Consider the following 23,247-nt stretch of genomic DNA (forward strand, 5'->3'; position numbering starts at 1 on the left):
CGAAAGTGGATAATCCAACGAGTTTTGACAAGTTTAGGCCGATTAGCTTGTGCAGTGTGTTCTACAATATTTGCACTAAAATTATGGTTAATCACCTCTCCCCTCTACTTGCTCAAATTATTTCTCCTGAACAAGGAGCCTTTCTTCTGGGTCGCAGTATCTTTGAGAATATTAGTGTGATGCAAGAGATGATTCATTCTATTAATAAACCAGCTTATGGTGGGAATTTTGTTTTGAAGATTGACATGGCGAAGGCCTATGATAGCATCGACTGGTCATTTCTCTTGCATGTTCTTAAAGCTTTCGGGTTCTCTGAATATTTTTGTATGTTGATTCGTCAATGCATCACTAATCCTTGGTTCTCTGTGGTCATGAACGGTGTCCCCAAAGGTCTCTTCAAAAGAGGCCATGGGTTGGGTCAAGGTGACCCTATCTCTCCTTATTTATTCATCATTGTGGAGGAAATTTTCTTGATGATGATAAAAAGTCAGGTTCAAATGGGTAAGATCACTCTGTTTTTCTATCCAAGGGGTACTCCTATTATTTCTCATTTGCTTTATGCTGATGATATGGTGCTCTCTTGTAATGGGGGTAAGGCTTCCTTGAAAGCTATTACTGATGTGTTGAAGACGTATGAAAGAGGGTCGGGGCAAGTAGTGAGCAAAGCCAAATCCTCTATTTTTTTTCTCTTCTCAGATTTCTAATTCTAGACGTCGGGCTCTCCTTCGCTTCACTGGTTTTACGGAAGGAAATTTTCCTTTTAAATACTTGTGTGTTCCTATTATTTCAGGAAGACTGAAGATTGCTCATTTTGATGAATTGATTGCTAAAGTTCAATCCAAATTGGAGGGATGGCATGCCAGATTGTTATCCAGTGGTGCGAGATTGATTCTCATTAAGCATATGCTTCAAAGTATTCATGTGCATAGCCTTTCTATCTTAAGGACTCCTACAGCTGTGATTGAGAAACTTTAAAGAATCATTAGCACCTTTTTTTGGGGTGTTAAAGATGGTAAAGCTTAGAAAAAATGGTGTTCTTGGGTGGATATTTGCAAGCTTGTCTCGGAAGGTGGGCTGAGAATTCGCAGCCTTCAAGATGTGCAGTCTTCTCTTCACATGAAGTTAGCTTGGAACCTTTTGCAAGGTATATCTCTTTGGTCCAATTTTTTTCTTGGTAAATATGTTGGTGATAAACATATTTCTATGGTAGATCCAAAGAAATGGTCTCTTTTCTGGAAGATGATCTTACAAAGTATTCCTTTGGTGCAAACTAATTCTAAATGGAAAGCTCGGGAGGGTAAAATTCTTTTTTGGCATGATAATTGGGCTAATGATGGCCCTCTTTGCGATAAAATTCATATTTCTGATATGCCAAATCTTAAATTGGAAGATTGTAAAAATGGGTTGGGTTGGAACATCGATCTTTTTACTCGGTTGGTTGGTCATCATAAAGCTAAGGAACTTATTCTGAATCTGGGTCGGGTTAAAAATGGGAAGGATATGCTGATTTGGCTTCCTAATGCTGACGGGCATTTCTCTACTAAAAGCGCGTGGCATTGTATTTGTTTGAGGGGTCCGGATTTCCCTTGGGCAAAATGGGCCTGGCATCCTGCTCTTCCAAAAAAAAATGTCGATCACTATGTGGAAGGCCATACATGATTGTCTTCCTGTGGATGACAGAATCCGCAGAATTGGTATTTCTATTGTCTCCCGTTGCAATTGTTGCTCCAACTCTAAGTATGAAGATCTCAATCATAGTCTTGCGCGAGGTGATTTTGCCGAAAAAATTTGGCGTATATGTTCAGTGGCACTTGGAGTTCCTTGGATGGAAGGTGGTTCATGGAGTCAGCAGGTGGGGTGTTGGTATAGGCGGGCCAAAAATTCTAATCGCCCTGGTCAATTGCTGGGTCTTCTTCCGGCTATAATTACTTAGCGGTTATGGGGGCGTCGTTGTAAGGCCAGGATGGAAGGTTTGATAGAATTGGTCCAACAGGTTTGGTATTCCATAAAATATTGGGTTTCTTGGATGCGTTAAAACTCAAGGATGTTAATTTGCTTTCTAGGCGTGATGAAGGTGTCTTACAATGTTTCATTATGCCATTAAATTTCTTGAGGAAAGAGTTTATTATTCCGGTCAAGTGGAAGCTTCCTAAGCAAGGTAGGGTTAAATTGAATGTGGATGGTTGTTCTTTTGGTAATCCGAGTCCTTCGGGTGCGGGAGGGATCATTCGGGATGACAAAGGTAACTTGCTTTGCCAGTTTGCAGCAGCCATTGGGCACAATTCTAACAACCATGCAGAGTTGATGGGCTTACTTCACGGGCTTCGATACATTGGCTTGTTGGGTGTTTTTTCTATGGAGATTGAACTTGACTCCATGTCAGTGCTTAACTGGTTGAGGAATCAGAGATGTGGCCTGTGGTACATGGAAGATTATTGGGATGAAATTCTAAGTCAGCTAGTTGGGCTTAATGTTTCTCTTATTCACTACTATAGAGAATGTAACTCGGTTGCCGATGGGCTTGCTAAAATGGGTGCTAAAGGTCAATCTGGCTCTTGGTTTTCTTTATTTGAGCTGTCTGCTCCTATTAGAGGTAATATCCGGCTAGACAAAGGGGGTCTTCCCTATATTCGAAAAACTCAACGACGTTGCTAATGGGTTATATGTGCTGGTTTATGTCCAGGTATGTCTTTCTTTGCACTCAATCAATTTCTTTTCTTACTCTATGTTCGTGCAGGTTTTTTTTTTTTGCAGGTGTGGCTTTGAGTTCTTTTTATTTTATTTTGCTTTTTTTTAGTTCCAATTATACTGTGGTTGAGTTTATTTGGTTTTTTTGGAGGTCTGGGTTTTTTTGGTTCATTTCGATATTTGTATTTTCCATGCCTCAGGTTGTAACCACGGTATTCCTCCACCACAAGTGAGGGTTTATTAATAAAATTGGGACGTAGATGCTATGTGGGTGGCTTATGACTCTTCCTAAAAAATAAATAAATGTGACATTTGAATTCAACACCACACGACGAGTTTTTAAAGAGGTGGGAAATAAGTTATAACGCTTGATAAAAAGAAAAATGAAGTGTAAAATTGAAGAACTAGGTAGATTTAGGCACAGATTGGATAGTGAAAGTATTTCATCACATCGCATCTCAACTCATTTGATTTTATCATTACAATTTTTTAAATTCCCACATAAAATATGATAAATAATTCAAATTTTTTAAATCTCAAAATAATAATAATATTTTATTCAACTTTTAATTTTCATCCGAAACCATCTTATCTCTTCTCACTATCCAAACTGCACCTTACTCACAAAGTTTGTTGTTGGGAATATGGGGATAATGATTCTTTGGAGGATTAGCTTTTTAGATAGGTTGGTTGCTTTTATTGTCATAGGAGAACTGTTTTAATTGTAAAAAGATTCCTCAAAAATAAAACTCATAAACTGATGTGACTTGATGCGGTATATTAGATTGTATAACTATTTTTATTGTAAATGAGATTTAACCAGTGGCGGAACCAGAAATTCTACGTTGGGGGGCCATATTGATCTATTCAATGCCGGTGATGCTTGCATATTTGCTTATCATGTGTATGTGTGTGTATATATATATAAATATATATATATATTATACATTTTGTTGTTTATAATTATAAGAAAATACATTGTAGACATAATTTATTTTCATATTCATTCAATTTATAAGAAATATTTTTTGGATCGTATATGTTTTAACTCATATTTTCAAGTTTTTAAATTTTCGATGGTATATTTTTGATATTTTTTATGTATATATACTCATTTTTTATATTTTGGATGCAAAAAATATTCTTTTGATCAATAATCTTGTTTACTGATAACGAATTATGAACTTAACAAAATATAGAAACTACTTTACTCATACTTTTAAGAAGACTCAAGAATTTTAGATGGGATTAGGGTTATAAAAATAAATCAGAGAACTGGAGAATCGGCCCAAACCGTGGTTCGGGCCGGTTCCTCCATTTTAAAAACCGGTCAAAATCGATTCCGGTTTTAAGTTTTTTGGCACTAGATCAGATCGATTCGTGTGTCTATATATATATAATTAATTTTTAATATTATATATAATATTTTTTATATTATATATAATTTTATATAATTTAATATAATTATATATGAAATAATGTTACATTATAATTTATAACATAAAATTATAATCTTAAACATGAATATTTGTTTGATCATATGTTTTAAATATAAAATATATATATTAATTACATTTTATGGCCTAATAATTCTTAACATATTCCTTTTGATAGATACATTATAAAATACTAATATTAAAATCGGAAAACCGGACCGAATCGATAAAACCGGAAGTATCGATTTAGGAGGATAACCGGTGTGGTATCGGCTCTTGAAAATGTAAAGTTGGCGTATACCGGTTCGGTCCTAAAATTTATCCAAAACCAAACTAAACTAGACCAGTTACACCCCTAGATGGAATTAGAAGAAATTTTTCATAGTTTTAAAAGATTTTTAAGAAAATTTTTAATTTTTTAGATCAATATTATTTTTTATCAAAATTTTTTTAAATTTAAATAATAATAATGAATATTTTTTGAGAGGCTAGAGGGGCAGGGCCCCCTCTAACCTCAATGTGGTCTCACTACTGGATTTAACGTAGCATATAAAATTATGTTTATTTGTGAATTTATTTTTATGAGATCTCTTTATAGCTAGCACTTCTCGTCATAGAGTTTCACCAAATTCAGCAAATGCAGACTAGCAGAGCCGAATCCTAATTCATATCTTTCAGATAGTTAAGAAAACCAAATCAGTGTCTACAGTTCATCGTTCAACCCAGAATAATATCTCAGTCAAATGCATCTAAAAAATATCAGGAAGACTCCAACATGTCATTGACCCGAAGACATTTGAATTCAAGCGAGCTTTTTATGATTCCAGGGAAAGGCAACTGCAATGCTGCATCATAGCTGCATTTTCTGCACGGAAAGTCGCCATACATTTGAAGGCTTGAAGTCTCATTGATTACAAGGAGCCAAAACGGTAGAGAACCTTGAACTTAAAAACGGATACTCAATATCTGATAGTCTCCAAGAATACCACTTCATTCAAAAGGCACTTCTAATTATTTGATCATTAGTCCGCAAAGAACTAAATGGATGTGAATGGTACATGTGGGCCGAGCCAGCTGCAAATTGATCCTAAAGACTAAAGTCATCCATCCCCCTCTTATTTCATCCCATTTTTAGGCTTCCGATCAAGACTCATTCTTGTTTCATCCAATTTATAGGCTTCCAATCAGGGGGTGAAAAGTAAAGCCAACACTAGGCGAGTCGAGTCGCAATCAGATGGCAAATGGGAAACCAGGACAGAATCACTGGCCTGCGCTAAATGGAACCAACTCAAAAGAAAGAAAATCCAACCCCCGACAGAAACCCATTGGAAACAAAAGAGTTGGGGTTTTCCCATGCGCATTATTTGAGACTACATAGCCGCATTCATCTGCATTTGCTACAGTTCTAAAAGACAAAGGGCAATCGCCTCTCTGTCATGATTCCAGACCTCTTATTGAACTTCTGTCATGATTCCAGGATTTTCGAGTAGCCCTGGCATTCCCAATTCCAGTGTCATTGATGTTGTACCAGCTCCTGCAGCAAAAAGGTGCTATGACAGTCTTCAAGGTGAGACCCAAGTAACTAGATCACATAGTAAGAGAGGTCTGCGGACAAGAAATCAATTAGGTGAAAAGTCAATATCTCAGAGTCGTGCATTTAGTCTAGTCAGGCGTAATGAATCTGTACTCCGTGCAGAAGTCGTATTTACTCTTTCCATCCCTTCTACTTTTAGCTTGAGCACAAAGGTAAGACAATGACTGCAGCCATGAAACTAAACTGAGTTTGCGTGTGACATCGTCAGACTCTGCAACCTGTGAATATAGCTCACTGAGAACCATATTCTGGCCATCTTTGGATAGCTGGACCGCCAGCTGTGCCAACAACTTCATCAAGTGTGGTAGCACCTAGACAATTAAGTAAATGCAAACATTAAATAAGTGTTTTTTCTCTCAAACAATATCAATATTTGTATCTTTTCAACTTTCTAAACAAGAGTCTCTTGTATGCATCTTGCTTACTTGAATTGTGTCTTTTGGACTTTTGAATAAATTATTACTTTTTAATAGGTGCTTTTTAAACAAATTCATCACAATACATACAAGAACATGGAGAACAGAAATTCAGAAAAGATGGTGGCAGTTATTTTCTACATCTTCTACCTCAAGCACATTCAATAGATATTAAGTCAATTGATAACTTCAGCTGAAATATATAGAACCCATAATGGGGACACAAACAAAATTGAAGGGACCGACTTTTCACAGGATAGAAAGAAATGGAGGAAATTGACACAAGAAGTTAATAAGTGTCGTTAACTAAATAAATATAACCTGTATATCAACAAGGGAGATAAGCCGTAGAAGCAACTCTAGAATTTTCTTGCAAGGCTCCGACTCTCCATGCCAGTTCTTCCCCATACCAGCCTCCTGAGAGAAGATGTCACCGCATTGTTGTTGGCTTTTTCCACAAGGCTGGGGACGCAATAAAAAATGGCTGGACTTCCAGCAGGAAGATAATGAACCAAGGCTGCAACTCCTGAAGCCATACCCTCAAAAGGAGTGATGCTGGGATATCCCTACATTACATTAAAGTTAGTATCCAATCTTTTGCTGGCAAGTTCACGATATGCTTTCAATAGGTTTTGTTACCGATAAAGATCTCTACATGTAATAGAAAGCAAGCTGCTTCTTTAATGATACTCTTTCACCCTGATCAGAATCCTTCCCTGAAGATATGAATGCTGAAAACATGGAATGTGATGCTCTGGCTACTTTTCCATTTGGATGTCCCATATGTCTAATTGCATTGGAAGTAAAATGTTCACCATGATCTAGAATGCTGAGGTTCTCATAAAATTTGATTGTTTACTTCAAGGATACAGAAACATAGTCGGAGCTACCACCTTCCTAAGTACAAAAATAGGCACATGTTCAATGCAAGTTGGAATGACACGTAGGTAAAACAATATGCAAGCAGTTTGCACACCATCCTTGTACCATACATATTCCATCTTTTGAGAGGAGGAGAAATCTACAAAACAACAATTCAAATCTTAGCATGGACACCAACTAAAGGGAGAGAGACAAAAAAAAGGGTGGGGATCATTAGAGACCTTGAAATGGCAGATATAAAGTTAAACATGAAAATTACAGTTTAAATGGCATATAATCCATACCTGGTCCATTTGTCAAGTCCGTGTAAGAAGGCATAGATTCCACAAAAGAGACTATAGCAGATTCATTCTCCTGAACACTCCCTACAACCCCTCAAATTGTATCCATATACTCTGGTAAACGAATGCGGCAAAAGAACTCTAGACAAGAAAATGAAACTAATATGCTTACTGCTATGTCCTTGTGTGTTTCCTGGCTGAATTTTGTATTTAATTTGTATTTTGTGACAGACAACGCAAAAAGTACAACCATAAAGAAAGCAGATAAAGCAATTTTCTCCATATCCCGAAGTAGTTCATCCTCTCTACCTCTAAGCAACAACGCTGCCCGCCTATGTCCCAAGTAGATATCTTGATAGTAATCCCATAGGAGATTCTCCACCACACATTTGCTTTCTACATCTACTGAAGCATACAGATTGCAGAAAACACCAGTTATGGCCCCTGCTTCCTTAAAAGGAACACTATCCACATGTTTTTTTTTTAACTCATCATGCCCTAGTCTTACTGAGTTGGCATGTGGGAAGTCAAGTAATTTAGTATATAAACGTCTTAAGGGAAAGATTTCAGTCGACAATGCAGATGCAAGGCATATAAGCAGAGGGGCCGTTGCAGAAACCAAAACACTTCGAGCAAGTGCTAATGAAAAACACTGTAGTAGAAAACTGTTTGTGAGATCATTACCTAAATTAGTAACACCACTTCTAAAATGATATTTCTTGCAACAGATTCTATCCGATTCTCTGTAGAAATCCTTAGTCTGGTAATAGTCTCTAGAACCTCTTGTCCCAGACCACTCATTGTGGATTTATTGAGAGCCCTCAAGCTTCATGGGCAAAAACATTAATTTTATCAAAAGAACGGACACTGATCAAACCAGATAACACTCATTCAATCAAATGCAGAATCATTAGCCCATGAGACACATTTCCATGAGGCCCACCTTCTCTCCCCCAAATTCATTCCCATAGAGAAATCTAAAATTTTAACATAATGAACATTCACAGAAGAAGATAGAGCATACCCCATCCCCGCAAGGATATAAGAAATAAGATCTTCTGACGAACCAATCAACTGGAGTATGCCTACAGAGCATATCCAAGCAGACTATTTTAGAGCTTTCAGACACAGAAGGCACCAAAGATAATGCACCCAGAAGGAGAACACCCACAGATAAGAAGAGTGGACTCTTTATAGAATCAAACTGAGATTGAGAAGTTGATAAATGATGTCCACAGTGGAATCAATTAGAACCAGAGAGGTTTGAAGGATTTCCTGACCCAGATATAAAGAGCCTTAGAAAGAAAGGATATGATTCAGGTGGAAGAGAAGAGAGAGGTTTGCAGAGGAAACGATGGAAAGCATAATCTTTGCTTGCGGGTCAGCCACATGAAGAGACGTTTGGGAGTTGAGAAGGGTTTTCAAAGACCGGAGGTGATGGGGGCGAAATGAATGGTGTTGAAGGGAGTCTCTAAGCTCAGCCCAGGCTTGAATAATACCTCGGGCTGATGAGGGGGAGGAATATGAAGAGCCGACGTTGCTGCTACCGCCACTAATGCTTCTCAGCCATTCTTCAAGGAAAACGGTACTGGCTTGTTTTGCCATCTCACAATTCCCAACTGAAAAAAAAATACTACATTACTCATCCCCACAAAAGAAAAAAGGGCTACAAATATCAAATTTAAAGATGTAAAAATCCCGAATGTTCGCTGGTTGAAGTTTTACAGCCCAGTGATCGTATTACTGGATAGCATACAAATTCGATATATTCAACGAAGCACGGTACAAAAATAACTAAATTTGTACCTTGTCAATAAAATCACCCATAATAATGTCCTCGGAATCACTTTTATATAACAGTACTGACAATACAGATATTACTTATTGGGTTTTTTCGATTCATCTCTTACTGAAAGTTCTATGATGCTAAAAAAAAAAGGAAAAGTCTATTTTGTTTTCTTAATTTGACACTTCTATTTGATCTCTAGTTAAAATTTATTTTTTTATTTTTTATTTTTTTTACTTAGCGGTTAAAGAAGTGATTTTAAGTGTATTAGTATATTTTTTTATGTTTTAAATATATTTAAATATGTTAAAAAAATGTAAAAATAAAAAAAAAAATTATGCTGGTTGATATGCCCAGCGGTCAAAATGGGACGGCATGGTAACCGCCCCCAAAAAAAAAAACCTCTTCGGAAGTATATTAATTGACACTGTTCATAACTATTAAAATATTTACACATGCATAATTCAATATAATCAATTTAATTATAAAAATATGTGTTTGCATTTACATATACAACCAATGCTAAAGAGAAACCCAAGGCGGGTTAGTCGAGGATTTATGCAATCTGGTCCGAGTTCTAAACTCTACTCCAACATCTGGAGTTCTCAACGGCCTTTCCCTCCCCCTCTTGGTCGACTCAACTCGGACGAAGCCTACAAAGAACTAGAAGTTCACCCAGTATAATCTCAAAGGTCTCTCTCCCTCTCAATTTCCCCATTTTGCGGAGATTGTACACCTTCGTGTTGTTCTGACGGGTAATTCTTCCCAATTTCTATCTCTTATTGAGAGAGCGTAATTATTCTCTCGTATGCGATTCATGTATTTCTACTTTCAAATCGGTTTCTACAATGTTTGAGGAGCTATCGTTTTCTTTTGCCAATAGTCTTATATTTGAGAAGTGGTTCTATAAATATCAAGGTGTCGTGGTGTAGTTGGTTATCACGTCAGTCTAACACACTGAAGGTCTCCGGTTCGAACCCGGGCGACGCCAATATTTCTTATATTATGCTTTTTCTTTGAAGGGGTTAACACACTGAAGGTCTCCGGTTCGAACCCGAGCCACGCCAATCTTACTCATATTATGCTTTTTCTTTTTCTTTTGAGCAAATCCGGTTTGGATACAAGGCAAAAGAAATCCTTTAATGTGAACAAATCCGGTTGGGATATAAAAGTCCTCCCACTCATCTCAATTCATCTCATCTAAATATTATAATTTTTTAAAATTTTTACAAAAAATATAATAAATTTTTTAATTTTTTTCAAATCTTAAAATAATAATAATAAAAAAAATAATATTCTAACAATATTATGTTTAACTTTTAATTTTCGTCTCAAATCATCCCATCTCAACTCACTATCCAAACCTCATCTCAAGCGGTTCTGATTTTAATAAAAACATTCATCTTGACCAATAAAGTCTTTGAGACATGAATACGGTATAGAGAAATGATATTTTTAATTATAAAATGCATAAGTGTCTTATACTTTCTTTAAAAAAAATAAATAAATATAAAATTTACATAAAAAAAATTACTTTTTTAATAATAAATTCTACTATTTTTAAAAAATATATATCACTATACCTAACTTTACTCGTAATTATAACTTATCATATAGATTGCGAGTCTGGGCTGAAAGTTCAAACTGACACTTTTAAAACAGAAATCGGAAAACGAGTAATATTAATTAATATGAATTTTAATCTATCTTTTAAAATTATAAAAAACTTAAATATTTAAAACAAAAATTGATAGAGAATATCAACCATAACCCCAAATCATACTAGCCAAATCGCCCAATCAAAAATATTATAAAATCATAAAAAAAAAATAATTCATCATTCATATATCATACATTATATATATATTTATTTATTTATTTTATTAATAAATAATTTATGTATAAATGATAAAAAAAATTATTTTAATTTAAAAATGATGAAGTGTAGTGTGATGTATAAGAAAATAAAAGTAAAAGCAATTGGATTTGTTTGGAGACGTTGGACAAGTCTTTTCAATCATTTCATATCCTACCTAATCCAATAATTATCTTGGATCTTGGAATTAACCTAAAGCGGATAAGCATATTACACTTGTTTTGAGCTGCAAATTTCAAAAGGTTTCTTAAAATATATTACTATTGGATGATCGGGCACTCAACAGAAAACGGCTTTTCCCAAGAAAAAATTTGGTATAATTTTCAATGTTCTTTCTCTTTATGTCAATAACCTTCTAAGTTTTTAATCTAATTAACTTTTCTTAACTTAATTATTTAAAGAAAATTATTAAAAAAAATTGTCAATTAATTTATAAAATAATTTTTTCTTATAAATGGTTATCGATAAATAACGTATTACTCTCTTCATTTTTTGGTCAGCCTGCCATCCAATACATAACGTACCGACACTCGGACCCCCTTTCTCTCATTAAGCTCCCGCTGAGAATCTAATCACGACGTTTCTATTCCTCCCCATAATCCAACGCCTCTCACCAGTCCTACACTTCAAATCCGAATCCCCACCCTACTTCTTTTACACGCATACACTCTAATCCTCCATCCTTCTCGTTTTCGATGCTATCCCCACTTTCTCTCTCCTCCAGATCTGATCTCCTCTGAGCCACCATTTTCCTGCTCTCTCTCTCTTCCTCGAAATTCAACGCTGAAACGGGAACAAATACATATAATTTATTCATTCAGAGGAAGCAGCAGCGCTAGCTCTCACAGGCTTCCGATTTGGTGTTGCCCGTTTCATGCTTTTTGGCAATGGTGGAGGCACAGACATGGACGACGCGCCGCATGAGCAACCCCAGGCTGGACACCCCCGCCACCGACCTAGTTCTTGACGTTCCGGTCACCCCGCCTGGCGGCGTTCGCAATAACACTACCTCCACCTACTTCCCCTTCTCTCCCAACGTTTTGACTGCCCTCATCGTCGCCTCCTGGTACCTCTCCAATATCGGCGTTCTTCTTCTCAACAAGTACCTCCTCAGCTTCTATGGCTTCCGTTTCCCCATCTTCCTCACCATGCTCCACATGCTCTCCTGCACCGCCTACAGCTACGCCGCCATTAACTTCCTCGAGCTCGTCCCCTTCCAGCACATCCACTCCAAGCGCCAGTTCTTCAAGATCCTTGCCCTCAGTGCCATCTTCTGTTTCTCCGTCGTATGCGGCAACACTTCCCTCCGCTACCTCCCTGTCTCTTTCAACCAGGCCATTGGCGCCACGACGCCGTTCTTCACCGCCATCTTCGCCTTCGTCATCATTTGCAATAAGGAGTCTGCCGAGGTCTACCTCGCCCTCCTTCCCGTCGTCTTCGGCATCGTCTTGGCGAGCAACAGCGAGCCCTTGTTCCACTTATTCGGATTCCTCATCTGCGTGGGGTCCACCGCCGGACGAGCATTGAAGTCCGTTGTTCAGGGAATTCTCTTAACCTCGGAGGCCGAAAAGCTCCATTCAATGAACCTCCTCCTGTACATGGCCCCCATGGCCGCTCTGATTCTCTTACCGTTCACGCTTTACATCGAGGGCAATGTGGCGGCGATTACGGCCGAGAAGGCCAAAGGGGACCCCTTCATAGTCTTCTTGCTGATTGGGAATGCGACGGTGGCGTATTTGGTCAACTTGACAAATTTCTTGGTGACCAAATACACCAGCGCGCTGACCCTCCAGGTGTTGGGGAACGCCAAGGCGGCGGTAGCGGCGGTGGTGTCCGTCTTGATATTTAGAAACCCCGTTACGGTCATGGGGATGACGGGGTTCGCCGTTACTATCATGGGCGTGGGGCTCTACAGTGAGGCCAAGAAACGTTCCAAGATTACCACTCATTGATAGTGAAAACAAAGAACTGAAACTCGAAAGATTTTCACTTTTGATTTTGATTTGCCATAAACACGGGTGCGGCTTATTTCCTTCTTCTTTTCTTCAATTGTTTATCTGATTTTTGTGTTTCGTTTCAATTTTTGTTATTTAATGGAAGAAAAGGGGAAATTGGATGATCGAAGTGAAACTTGGAAATTGAACTGTAGAGGATGGTGGAGAGAAATGAAAACGGGGCCTTTTCTTTCTAATGTTTGTCTCCATTTTTTCATTTTATGTGGCTATAAATAGTGGGGGTAGTAGTCTTAAGAGAAGAATAGTAAGGAGTTTTTCTCTGTATATTTTCCTGTGTCTAACCTTACATGTCACTTTATTCTGGTTAAAAGAGACATTCTCTGCCGTTATACTTCCGCCTTTTGCTGTCATTACACCATTCCATTTCTTCTAATATAACTAGCATATATTTGTGTTTTTATTTATTTATTTTTTCTTTTCTTTTTCCTTGTTATCATCTAGGACCTAAATCGCCTCTGAGTTTTAGAAAAAAACCAGTTCGATTGATGGAAGAGTATAAGAATAAAGTGATAGTTTATTATCAAAAGGCATCTAAATGCTTTTCACTTTTGTATTTGTAGCATGATGGATGCTCTTTCCAGTACACATGTCAATTTATTTTTGTTAAAAATTGATTTTTGAAGCACAAAAAAAACTTGGATTTTGATAAACTACCAAATCAGCCTACACCAATCATATAGATTGATAAGAAGCAAAGTTTTTCCAATTTCTGCCATTTTACTCTGCTGATATTGAAGTTTCGGTTACCTCCCAACCAAATGTTTTGCAACTATTACTTCTTCCTCTGATCCCAATCTTATGTCATTCGAAGTAGGAGATAGTAATATATTTGATTAGACAAAATCTAATGATTTTTATCTATATTCAATTGGCACCGAACCAAAGGAATCTTTCTGTTCATCGATTTATAGCTCTTCTAGTAAAAGTTTCAGATTTTTTACTGTTGCTTTGATGGTGCAGTTAATGAATGGCCTCTTCTGATGAAAGCTTTCCTACCGAGGAATGGATTCAAGAGAGAAATATTAGTTTCATGGTAGCTTCGAGTCATGACTAAGCTTCTTGGCTCTTGTATTTGACTGGAGTGATGATGGCAAGGAGGGAGTCAAACTGTTGATTCACAAATCATATCGTAATTCAGTATTACTTCTTGCTGGAAAAATGAAATCCATAAAAACTCGAGGTATTCGTTCTTGTATGATTTTGAGAAACAGACTCATTGTAATGATTTGAAGAAGTAAAAGAAGCTCAGGTCATTTGATATGTGTGGATTAAACTAGTTCAAACGGGAACAACAGATTCACCCTGTTTTTTTTGTTTTTTGTTTTTTTTCCTCTACATAAATTGTAATCACCTGCACTAGTATACCATACGTACTGTAAATAACACTGTCTATGATTTGAGTACGTTATCACCTCTATCCTTACAGTTTTTGTTCATCTTCTTCCCCTTTCTTTGTGGGCTATGTTCTTTTTTTCATGTCAGCAAATGGTCTTCGATTTCACCTTTGGTTTAGACAGAATATGCGTGATCATGATCTACTGTAACAACTAACAAGGAATGCTGTTTTTCAATCAATGACAAGACTATTTAGTCGATTCCTATTCTGAACGAGTCTAAACATGGGGATTGTAATTATATCCCAAGTCTAAATATGTGTGCGCGAAATTTCTCTCGACGAGTTCAACACGTGAAATATTTAACTAAATAAAATACAGTGTATAGTTAGCATTTCTTTTGATATTATATGAAATTATTATTTGTTTTAAAAGTTTAAATTATTAAAAAATTTAGATTTAATTATTTATATTATATTTTTATCATGAATTCCTTGGTATAAGAAAAATTCCTCTCTCAAGTCCTGCAGTCCTTACCAAAAGTCCCTCGAGAATACTTGGATTGGTGGGCCTGGCCGTCGAATATTGTCCCGTATCATCCGGGTCCACTAATTGAAAGTGTATGAACTGGACTGGACTGGTGAAGAAAAATGCATTTATGCAACTACGTGTCTTGAGGGTTGTGGATATTTTAATACATAAGCTGGAATGGGACATGTTTTCAATCCATTGCTGAGGTCCCGGGCTTTTCTGATCCCTCCCCACTTTATTAATTTTTGCCAGTTGTTGGAGTTTCCTTCGCAGCTAACTTCAAATTCTACATAAATGATTTAGATGGAGATTAGGGCCGGATTGAACGATAAGATAAGATGAATAAAATATTTTTTAATATTATTATTATTTTTAAATTTGAAAAAGTTATATGTAAATTTGAAAAAATTGTAATACTGAAATTAAATGAGTTGAGAATATTTTTGCATCCAAACGGCCTAAGATAGTAATATATGTATTTGGTATTCTTTCATTTTTCTCAAAGGTTTAAATATTAAAAAATAAAAAATAAACACGATGGAGAAAAAGAGAAAAATCCAACCTCGAGGGTTTGAGAAGACCAACCTGGCTCGGAACAAAGCGGTGTTCTGTTGTGCCTTGGCCATATAGAACGTCAAGCTCAAGCTTTGAACATTAGTAAACTCAAGCTATATCCTGCCAATTGTCTTAATTACGCACTCTTTTTAGAAGAATGAACCTCTCTCTCTCTCTTTCTCTCTCTCTCGGGCTAAAGATATAAAGGATGTTGAGCAAACTTGATTGGCTGCTGCTTTAGCTTAGAGATTAATTACAAAGTAACAAGGATGTAGGCCCGATTTCTTTGACCTGGATAAACATGTCCCATGCATCCTTGTTACTTTCTTACTTTCCTCTCTCAAATCCGGTTCTTTTTCTCTTTTCCATATTGTTTTTTTATAATTTAAAGTGGTACGTAACCCTTTAATCTTTGAACCCCACTTTCATTGATAACTGATTAAACCCAATTTCAAGCTTTGTGAACAAGTGTTCCCTCATTGCAAAGTATTAAAATTATGTGAATAAGAGAGCCCAAAAGGTGTTCTGTGAAATGCCTCAATGGGCGAAATGTATTGAATAAAATCTGTCTCTTTTCACACACTACTTCCTTTACGTTTACATGTATTTTATATATAGAGCCATAACAAACTTTTCCTCTAGACTGATGACACGTGTGTGATGTAATACATTTCTGTTACAAGGGTATTCCATTTCTCTGCTCTGATGCGTTTGTTGAGTGCTCTTGAGGCCTTTGCCGTGTGCCATGTCCTTCATTGCAGAATATTTGGTGCCTCTGATTTGTTGAGTGCTTCTGGTCCTTTTGCCGTTGGCCGTGTCCTTTATTAATGAGAGGATTCTCTTCGTCATTTGAGTTGGTGCTTATGACAGTGGATATTCTTTCTTTAACACTAAGGATTTAATGCCATAAATCTAACAACAAGTACTCAAAGTGATCAATGGAATATATAATATTCCATGTGACATTGTCTTTATTTCCATTAAATATTCCATGTGACATAGTAACAATTGCAACATGAAAGAATTTGAATCGAAGCTCCCTCAGTCCCGACAATACCATCGGATCTTCTCGTTTATTTTTGCAGATGAGATAAGTTGAGATGAAAATTAAAAATTAAATAAAATATTGTTTGAATATATTTTTTTAATATTATTTTTATTTTGAGATTTGAAAAAGTTGAATTATTTATTTTATTTTGTATGGAAATTTGATAAAGTTGTAATGATGAGATGAGTTGAGAAATTTTGTCATCTATTCGGCATCATCGTCCTTATTAGCCAGCGCTTGGTTTGTAAGATTTTGTAACTTAATTGGAGACTGTCATCTATAGACGGTTGTCAGGTGAATATTATGGACTTTAACATGATAACTTTGGCGATCTTAAAAATAAAAAATAAAAAAAAGAATTGATATTTCTAATTTTAGAATGTGTAAGTCTCGCGCACTCCTTTTGAAAATTAAAGTGGATAAATCTATGACCCACATAAAAGAAATATATTTTTTAACAATGAGACTCCACTTTTTGTCAAAGATAGTACGTGAGACTTGCACATTTTAAAATTGTTATTAGTGGAAAAAAATACCTATCATGAACCTAATAAGTCAATTAAGCACAAAACCTACACGAAAATTCTTGCCATAGATGTGTGGTGCAAGAGCTATCGCTAATGATGAAAGCAAAACACCTATATGATAAGTTCGGGAAGTGAGATGAGATGAAAATTTTATAAACAATAATAAAATAGTTTAAGTTAATGTTTTATGAGATGTTGGGAAATGATTAGAGAGAAAAATCTGAATAAAAAATATTATAAAATTAAAATATTGTTAGAATATAGTTTTTTAATATTATTTTTGTTTCGAGATTTGAAAAAATTGAATTATTTTTTATTTTTTGTTTAAAAGTTTGAAAAAGTTGTAATGATTAATTTGAAAGTATTTATATTTGAGTGATGTTTGGGAAAGAGGTGAGATAAAATAGGAATTTTGGAATGGAAACTTTTTCCAAACAAGCCATCTCCTTAAGTCTTGTGTATTTTATTTTTTAAAGAAGATGACGGAATGTATAAATTTTAGTATCATATATAGCTGACTAATATATAAATTTTAGTATCATTACAATTAGTATATATAAATTTTACGAATTGGATGTATACGACTAATATATATTACTTTTCTTAGCTACGTTGTTATATTTACACACTCTCTTTCCTTTCTCATTTTGGTTACGCAAGGATAGATTTGGGAGGAGACTAGTCTTTACTCTAGATTTCGAATGTCGAGCATGTTGAAGATAATATCAAATCAAGAACTGAATTTGATATTATTTTGATTTGATTTTTATAATTATTATATTATTTTGATTTGATATTATCTCCAACCAAAGAATACGATTAACCTCATATGTAGGCATATAAATTTTAAGAGGAATTGAGCTTCTCTTTAATCGTAAAATCATTATTCAGAAGAACGTAGTATTATATATAAATCATTAAACCGGCCAGAAAGGTTAATACAAGAATGCAAACTTTGAATTGAATACACTCCAAAAACCATAATTAAAAACGAATTTGACTGAAATATTTCCAACATTTAATTAATTAAAACATGACCATCATTAAGACGCCAAAAATAGCAACGATCCACCCACGATATGCAGTTGCAGAACATCCCCAAGCTGCTGAAGTCGGAGACGGTGCAGATGCCGGAGATAATAGTGTCTGAGGCAACACTGTTATGAAAAGCTTCTGGTTTCCAACCTCACAATGCTTGGAAACACCACAGATGTACCATTTTCTTCCTGGGGTTGCTAGAGTTATAACATCGTTTCCACTTGTCAAGGCTTCAGTGCCAGCAGGTGCAACGCAATCTTGGAAGCCGGTGCCATTAACTTTAAGCACATTGTGGGAGTTCTCTGTGTACTTAAAAACTGCAACAACAAGTCAGATTTCTTCAATCACCAGTAATGAGACTAAAATACAGAAAATATTTTTAAGTATTATATATATATATATATATAGAAAAGAATATCTGAGATTATATATAGAGCTAGGGGAGATTTACCAAGTTTGTCACCGACATGGAACTCCTTTCCCTGAGCCCAAGTTTGGTAATCAAAGTTAATGGTCCAACCCTTGTCATCCCCGACGACGAATTCCGTGGCCAAACTTGAAGGGACAAGAATGGCTACAATGGCGAGGATGAAGATCATGATCCGATAATTGGAAGAAGCAGCCATTGATGAGAATCCGAAGCTTTCTTGTTCTCAAATGGAGTAATAATTCTATCTCTTTTGTTGGCCAATTGTCACTTGTGTACTGCTAGTGTTAAGTGCTTGCTTGCCTGCCTATCGAAGAGTTGCAAAATGTGCTTATTTATAAGCTACAAAATCTTTGGTATTGACCGTCTGTAGACGGCAATATTGCTGCATATGCCGAATGGCACATTAACATGTTCCAACAGATACGTACCTTATAAGAGTTCGCATGTTGTAAGATTAAATTAAATGATTTTGTCCTCTATATCATTGGTTGAGCTGTACGTATTTTTTGTTTGAAAAAAATTCCAAATATCTGAAAGTTTTCAGAGTATTAATTTAAGACTAATTAATATAGAATTTTTTTTGTTGAATAAATTAATTGTTCGCGTCGGCCATTTTTGTGACCTGTTCACTTACGCGTCTTGGTATTTTTTCCCCTATAATTTTTTTAGTATATAGTTGGTGAATATCGTCTTATTATTATTATTTGTTATATATAAATTATATGTAAATAATATTAGTTCTACAAAACAATCAATTATTATGATCCAACTAGTCGCGCGAGCCCAACGTATGATCATAATTATGGTATTTTTAAAAATAAATGATCAAATTTAGGGTAGTTTGATACATGAAACCATTTTTTACACGCCATATATTGATGGCTTTGAACACAGTAGGTTAAAATAAATCAACACTGTTGACTAGTGAAGTTACTGGAGATTGAACACAGTAGGTTGATGGCTTTGGCAACCATTTTTTACCCCATATATTGATATGTTGTCCATTCCCTACACCCCACATCAGTCCCTCTTTCATTAGATATTTTGCCATCCACACACTTCTCCATATTAATGATGGAGAAGTCCCTAGTTTGGCTAAATATACTGTCTTTGTTGAAATACTTTTATAAACCTTTGCTACTAAAGAAGAAGGATCATGTACGTAAGAACCTCTTACGTATGTTTTGCTAGCAATGTCAAATTAAAACTTTCTATATCTCTAAAACCCAGCCCTCCCTTATTCTTTGGCCCTCCCATGTAATTTCACATCTTCCAATGAATCCCCTTCCTTTCTTGCTTATTACCTCACCAGAACTTTGACAACATAGTTGAAATCTCATTGTAGAGTCTCTTAGGAAGTTTAAATACAGTCATGCTATAAGTGGGCACAACTTGTAAAACTGCCTTGATAAGGACTTCTTTTCCTACCTTAGACAACAAACAGTTTTTCCAACTATTAATCTTCCTCTATAATCTTTCTTTAATTCCTCTAAATGTATTATACTTAGATTTACCAACCATAGATGGCAAACCAAATATTTTTCATAATTCCCACACACAACTACACCTGTTGCATTATTGATCTGATCCTTTACCCCTGCCCCAGTATTTGTGCTGAAGAAAATGGAAGTCTTATTTCTATTTAATTTCTGAACTGAAGCTCTTTCATACTTCTCAAGTATTTTTTGCAAGTTATTCCAGTCGACTAGTCTAGCCCTACAAAAGATGACACAAATCATTTGCAAATAACAGATGATTTATTCTTGGACCATTTCTTGCTACTTTCACTCATTTTATCAACCTCTTCTGTTCTACTCTATTTATCAAAGAACTTAAACTTTCAGCACATAAAATAAATAGACAGGGAGATAGAGGATTTCCTTACCTCGAACCACAGCTAGGCACTATCACTTCACCAGGATCTCCATTTGCAATTATTGAGTATCTTACTAATTTAACACACAGCATGATCAAATAAATCAGTTTCTGCTTGAACCCTAGCTTCCTCATTAAAGTCTCAAGATAATCTCATTCCACATGATCATACGCCTTGGACATATCCAATTTCAAAGCCATACTACCCTGAGCACCCTTCTGTTTTGACTTCATAGTATGGAGAACCTAAAAAGCTAACCATAATATTATCTGAGATTAGCCTACTTGGTATAAATTCACTTTGATTGCATGCAATTATATCAGGTAGTATCTTCTTCAGTCTATTTGATAGTCTTTGAAGCTATTTTGTAAAATACGTTACAAAGACTTATGGATCTAAATTCCTACACTACTTCATGGCTATTAACCTTTGGAATTAGAACAATATATGTAAAATTCAGAGTTGGTGAAATAATTCCATTATTTAAGAGATCAAGAGCTGCAGAACACACCTCATCCTTCACAGTATTCCAATGTTGTTGATAAAATCCTACTCCAAACCCATCAGGCCAGGTGATTTAAGAGGGGACATTTGACTTATTGCTTGTTCTATCTCCTCTATTGTAAACACACAGCCCAGTTCATCATTCATCTAATCAGTGACTTTCATCTCAACAGCATCTAGTACAGCTTCAATATCCTCAGCCAAGGGTTCTGATGAAGAGAAAATGCCTTCAACGTAGTCCTTAAAAGCCTTTTATATTGCTTTCCTTTCTATTTGTACATTGTTTGAGACATCTTTGATCTATCTTATATAGCTTCTCTTTTTCCTTTCAGATGCACAAGCATGAAAGAATTTGGTATTCATTTCCCCCTGCTGGTACCAATGCATTTTTGCTCTTTGCCTCCATCTACTATCTTCATGCTCTAGTAAAATTCTCAACTCTCTTCTTAAAGCTCTTATTTCCTTTACATTTGTGGATTCTTCATTCAGTTGTAGCTATCTTAGTTGCTCAATTTTCTCCTTTATCACTTTTTCCCTGCCCTTAAAAGTCTGTCTACTCCATCTACTCAAGGCTGAGCTACAAAACTCTAATTTTTTTCTGAACACTGTCTACAGTATCTGAAGATTGCACCACTTTCTTCCATTCAGTCTCAATTACTGTACACCCTTCCTCAAGTCCCCAACTGTTCTCATACTTGAATTTTCTTCTTTGAGCAAAAACCTAGTTATACCCCTTACACGAGTGCAGTAAGATTGGTTTGTAATCAGAACTACATGCTGCCAGTACTTTTACCTTAGAATCTGTATAGAATTCTAACCAATTGGGATTGGCTACCACCCTTTCAAGCCTCTCTTTTGTAAATGTTTCATCACTGGGGTTGTTACTCCATGTAGATAAGCACCATTTCCATCCCAAATCAAACAATTTGCAATTCTCTAAAACTCTTCGAAACATTTCCATCTGATTCTCACTTTTTTGTCTGCCCCCTAACTTCTCTCTATGTGATAATATCTCATTGAAATCCCCTAGAACACACCACAATTGGTCACTAGGTGGTCTAAGAGATTCCAACAATCCTAGTTGCTTCTCCTCTTATTCACATCTAGTTGGCCATAGATACCAGTAATAATCCACCTACAGTTCTCTCATCAATCACCCAACCACTAATATGCCTTTGTGAATAACTAATAATGTTAATTTCCACTTCCCTTCTCCACAATAACACCAGACCTCCACTTCTCCCCACTGCATCTACTGTAAAATAACCATCAAATCCCAATTTGTTTTTTAGAAAAGCTACTCTTCCTGCATGAAGTTTGGTTTCCATCAAAAAAACCAAATTGGGCATCTTGTTCTTTATTATTAAGTAAAGTTCTTGAACCAAAGAAGACGATTAACCTCATATGTAGGCATATAAATTTTAAGAGGAATTGAGCTTCTCTTTAATCGTACAAGAACTATTGAAAAAGAAAGTTCTTTGTCGAAATGAGTTTTGCTTCTCTCTTTCAAAAGTCCTTAGCATTATTGTAACTCATGTGAGTTGAATGATTTGGCATTGGTATTATTATATATATAAGAACACAGATCGTAAAATCATTATTCAGAAGAACGTAGTATTATATATAAAATCATTAAACCGGCCAGAACCATTAATACAAGAATGCAAACTTTGAATTGAATACACTCCAAAAACCATAATTAAAAATGAATTTGACTGAATATTTCCAACATTTAATAATTAATTAAAACATGACCATCATTAAGATGCCAAAAATAGCAACGATCCACCCACGATATGCACTTGTAGAAAATCCCCAAGCTGCTGAAGTCGGAGACGGTGCAGATGCCGGAGATAATAGTGTCTGAGGCAACACTGTTATGAAAAGCTTCTGGTTTCCAACCTCACAATGCTTGGAAACACCACAGATGTACCATTTTCTTCCTGGGGTTGCAAGAGTTATAACGTCGTTTCCACTTGTCAAGGCTTCAGTGCCAGCAGGTGCAACGCAATCTTGGAAGCCGGTGCCATTAACTTTAAGCACATTGTGGGAGTTCTCTGTGTACTTGAAAACTGCACCAACAAGTCAGATTTCCTCAATCACCAGTAATGAGACTAAAATACAGAAAATATTTAAGTATTATATATATATATATATATATATATATATAGAAAAGAATATCTGAGATTATATATAGAGCTAGGGGAGATTTACCAAGTTTGTCACCGACATGGAACTCCTTTCCCTGAGCCCAAGCTTGGTAATCAAAGTTAATGGTCCAACCCTTGTCATCCCCGACGACGAATTCCGTGGCCAAACTTGAAGGGACAAGAATGGCTACAATGGCGAGGATGAAGATCATGATCCGATAATTGGAAGAAGCAGCCATTGATGAGAATCCGAAGCTCTCTTGTTCTCAAATGGAGTAAT

General features: G+C 35.9%; 2 protein-coding genes and 1 non-coding gene across 3 annotated transcripts; 2 read left to right on the plus strand and 1 right to left on the minus strand.

Annotated features, from left to right (window-relative positions):
* The first annotated feature begins 10,000 nt into the window (after window positions 1–10,000).
* TRNAV-AAC lies at window positions 10,001–10,074 on the plus strand. Its single transcript has one exon. It is a non-coding gene; the product is annotated as a tRNA-Val (tRNA).
* Window positions 10,075–11,560: 1,486 nt separating this feature from the next.
* LOC121237586 (probable sugar phosphate/phosphate translocator At1g12500) lies at window positions 11,561–14,391 on the plus strand. The gene is made up of 2 exons (XM_041134402.1): window positions 11,561–12,977; window positions 13,935–14,391. Exon 1 carries the CDS (start codon window positions 11,847–11,849, stop codon window positions 12,909–12,911), a length of 1,065 nt encoding a protein of 354 aa, XP_040990336.1. The 5' UTR covers window positions 11,561–11,846; the 3' UTR covers window positions 12,912–12,977; window positions 13,935–14,391.
* A 3,500-nt stretch (window positions 14,392–17,891) lies between these two features.
* Window positions 17,892–23,227, minus strand: LOC121237651 (blue copper protein 1a-like). The gene is made up of 5 exons (XM_041134490.1): window positions 23,032–23,227; window positions 22,655–22,889; window positions 22,155–22,166; window positions 18,459–18,562; window positions 17,892–18,324 (listed from the first exon to the last, which is right to left on the minus strand). The coding sequence occupies exons 1-5, from the start codon at window positions 23,204–23,206 to the stop codon at window positions 17,996–17,998; spliced, it is 855 nt and encodes a 284-aa protein (XP_040990424.1). The 5' UTR covers window positions 23,207–23,227; the 3' UTR covers window positions 17,892–17,995.
* Window positions 23,228–23,247: the final 20 nt, after the last annotated feature.

This window comes from Juglans microcarpa x Juglans regia, chromosome 6S (genome assembly GCF_004785595.1).
Source record: "Juglans microcarpa x Juglans regia isolate MS1-56 chromosome 6S, Jm3101_v1.0, whole genome shotgun sequence".
Taxonomy (NCBI): domain Eukaryota; kingdom Viridiplantae; phylum Streptophyta; class Magnoliopsida; order Fagales; family Juglandaceae; genus Juglans; species Juglans microcarpa x Juglans regia.

Excerpts from the sequence above, each read along its gene's own strand:
- LOC121237651 (XM_041134490.1), bottom strand. The coding sequence starts at position 23,206 with ATGGCTGCTTCTTCCAATTATCGGATCATGATCTTCATCCTCGCCATT. Across the intron at positions 22,890-23,031 it reads CCATGTCGGTGACAAACTTG|TTTTCAAGTACACAGAGAAC; the intron begins GTAAATCTCCCC and ends TTGTTGGTGCAG. Across the intron at positions 18,325-18,458 it reads CCATGTCGGTGACAAACTTG|TTTTTAAGTACACAGAGAAC; the intron begins GTAAATCTCCCC and ends TTGTTGTTGCAG.
- LOC121237586 (XM_041134402.1), top strand. The coding sequence starts at position 11,847 with ATGGTGGAGGCACAGACATGGACGACGCGCCGCATGAGCAACCCCAGG.